The following is a 3318-nucleotide window of genomic DNA, read 5'->3' as shown; positions in this document are numbered from 1 at the left end:
TTCCTAGTCAGAGCACATTCCCAGATTTTGGTCTGGATCCCCTTCTGGTGTGCAGGAGGCAGCTGGTCAGTGATTCTCTCTCATCATTGGTGTATCTATATCCAGAAGGCACAGCCTCTACTCTGCAGCCAGGGGTGGACCCTGATTTTTTTTTTTATATATATTTTATTGATTTTTTACAGAGAGGAAGGGAGAGAGATAGTCAGAAACATTGATGAGAGAGACATCGATCAGCCGCCTCCTGCACATCCCCCACTGGGGATGTGCCCGCAACCCAGGTACATGCCCTCGACCGGAATCGAACCCGGGACCTTTCAGGCCGCAGGCCGACGCTCTATCCACTGAGCCAAACCGGTTTCGGAGACCCTGATTTTTTTTAAAAGAGATCCTAGGCTTCTTTATGCTCAGTTTTCTCATTTGTAAGAATTGGTAGCTAATTTCAAATTCCTTTTAGATCCTGCAAACCAAACAAAACATACTGGTTGTACCTTTGGGGTTAGAATTAGCCCAGAAAATACAGTTCCAGGAAATAGCTAGTCATCTGTAATAGTACTAACAATGCCATTGAGGAATGCCTCTGGGTGATCAGGGGTTACCGTTCATTTTTGCTAAGTCTCACCTCGTGGCAGGCCATCTGGTAGGCACTGGGGTTCCAGAAGGAAAAGATGGGCAAGGTCTCTACCCTAGAGAGCTGGGAGCCCAGCAGGAGACGGAGCACATGGGCAGTGAGCACACCTCACGTAGGTGAGGACCGGCAGGCTCGGTGAGGCGACCTCGGTTACAGAGGAGGAAGCGGTTCGGAGTGATGGGGCTGCCGCCCAGGACCACACCACTTTTAAGGATGGGTCCAGGGTTGGGACTGCCACAGTGTGGTCTGGTTTTCAGCTTCCATTTTTCTCCCTTTTGCATTTCAGGATAACAGACTATGATACAACAGCCTGTGAGGCAGAAGTCAGTGTCCACGATGCTTACAGAATGGCAAACGGGGGAGGATTTAGGAGACAGCTGCTAGGAGACCAGGGGTCCACGCCCAGGGTGCCAGTTGAGTTTGTTTTTCAAAAGGAGCACCAACCCGGATTTTTATGTGAAATACACGTTTCTAAAGGAAATGTAGGGCTCATCGAGTCAGTGGACCCCCAGTTTGAGAGCCTTTCTATACCTTTTTGATCCTCAGTTCCCATGTCTGTAAGACTCGCTGTGAGTCTTCGGGCATAATGCCTACACATGCCAGGTGCCCACCAAACATTTGCTTCTTTCCCATTTTTATCAGTTGCTGGAATTTATGACCCCCCCTTCTGCCTCTCTGCAGAGATTTGAAAAGTTGTGTCGCTGCATCCTGAGCAGTATGGATGCTGAGAATGAACCCAAGGTAAGAGGGTGGGTGTAGGGTTAAATTAAGCCTTATTGGCTGCTTATCTGTCCATTGGTTCTCATCGCCTTACCTGGCACTGGCCAGTAGCTAGATCGTATGTAAACTGATCCCTGTAACTGCCCATTACATTTCTCTTTCTCCTGCTTGTAGGTGTGGTATGTGTCCCTGGCTCTTTCCAAGGATCTCACCCTCTTATGGATTAAACAGATCAAGGACCTGCTGTGGCACTGCTGTGAGTTTCTTGAGCAGCTCAAGGTAAAATGAAACACTGTAAATGTATCCTTCCCACCTGGGGCCTTTAGGATGTAGTTTCCGGGACAGAGGTTTGGCAAGGACTTGGGTAGCAGCTGAGCGATGGCGTGAATGTCAGCAGAGCTCCCAGGGATCTGTTCCCAGCCATCCCTCTCGAGGCATCGGAGCAGTGGTCTTCTCTATTACCTGCTGGCTGCGTCTGCATTCCACAATGGATTTCTCCTTGAGAAGAGGCACTTCTACTTTGAAAAATATTTTTTTAAAGTTCATGCAGAGAAACACACATTAGGAGAAAAGAACACCAGATCTAAAGCCGGGAATATCTAAATGTAGTCCTCAGTCTGCTCCCGATTCCTCATGTGGCCTTGAACAAGGCACTTCCCTTCGCTCATTCTCTGTGAGATTAGAGCTTTCAACTATCAGTGATGGCAAACCTTTTGAGCTCGGCGTGTCAGCATTTTGAAAACCCTAACTTAACTCTGGTGCCGTGTCACATATAGAAATTTTTTGATCTTTGCAACCATAGTAAAACAAAGATTTATATTTTTGATATTTATTTTATATATTTAAATGCCATTTAACGAAGAAAAATCAAACAAAAAAAACGGGTTCGCGTGACACGCGTGTCATAGGTTCGCCATCACTAGCTGGTCTCCAGGATCCCTTGCAGTGCTCATGCTAAGTTTCTGAGCCTAGACAGGAATCGGACCTTTCCCAGCCTGCTCTTGTGAAACAGTGTATAAAAACAGCCAGTGTTGCAGAGTTACCTTTGTGCTGGGAGGGCGCTGCTCTTGGTGCTTTATGTACATGAATTGTTTATTCCTTACCACAGCCATACTGTCCCTAGTCAACAGATGAGCAGTCAGAGGCACAGAAGGTTAAGAAACTTGCCCACGGTCACAGAGCTAGGAAGTGGTAAAGGCAGAAGTCTGAACCCAGGGTCCCTGTTATGCTCGACTGCATTTCCACTCTTTTGCTCCAGGGAACGGCTGAGCATACACATGCTCCTAATGCACGCAAAACCAGCAGGCCAGCGCTGGTCACCTGTTTCCCAGGAGCCTCAGCGCTCCATTCCGGGAGTACTTAGATTCCGTAGGCAATCACTCGTGGGTCAAAATCCCTGTCGTTAAACTCCTGACAGTGGTCATCCCCTAAGAGACAAAGAAGAAGAAGACGTACTTATAACCTGACTCACAACTTGAGCCCAAGAACACTCAGCAAAATTACAGAATGGTTGCTTCACTGTCTGGGACTGGAGTGTGTGTGTCTTAACCTTCCTCTTGTTTCCAGCCTGAAATCCTACAAGAATCCAGACTCATCACACTGTACCTCACGATGCTGGTCACCTTCACAGACACTTCAACATGGAAAATTCTCCGGGGAAAAGGTCTGTGGGACTTGTTCAAAGTCTGTCCTAAGTCGCAGAGCTTGGGCACCTTTTCTGCTTTGTCAGAAGCACTTTTGCCATCACAAGCCCCAGGGGAGGCACTCACTAAGCCTTGTCGTTTCATTTGGTGAATCAGCAGCAAGTAACTCTCTTTTGGCCATAAAATGTGCACTGTAATGCTGCCTCCTTCCCTGAACATCATGCTTAGCTTTATGTTTGTCATACCGTCACTTCATCCATCCATTCAGCAAAGAGCCTACTGCGTGCCATGTGCTGTGCAGGCACTGGAGGTACAGGGGTGGCCCTT

At 47.8% G+C, this 3318-nt stretch overlaps 1 protein-coding gene across 1 annotated transcript in view; it reads left to right on the top strand.

Annotated features, from left to right (window-relative positions):
* UBE3B (ubiquitin protein ligase E3B) overlaps positions 1–3318 on the top strand; it is a 38033-nt gene that overhangs the window by 5742 nt on the left and 28973 nt on the right. Inside the window, exons 5-7 of the mRNA XM_015562820.1 lie at positions 1310–1369; positions 1523–1627; positions 2915–3011. Of these exons, the coding sequence (XP_015418306.1) occupies positions 1310–1369; positions 1523–1627; positions 2915–3011 (262 nt within the window). The remainder of the gene's footprint in view (positions 1–1309; positions 1370–1522; positions 1628–2914; positions 3012–3318) is intronic.

Source organism: Myotis davidii, unplaced genomic scaffold (assembly GCF_000327345.1).
Source record: "Myotis davidii unplaced genomic scaffold, ASM32734v1 scaffold478, whole genome shotgun sequence".
Classification (NCBI taxonomy): Eukaryota; Metazoa; Chordata; class Mammalia; order Chiroptera; family Vespertilionidae; genus Myotis; species Myotis davidii.
This window is presented reverse-complemented; position numbering and strand designations above follow the sequence as displayed.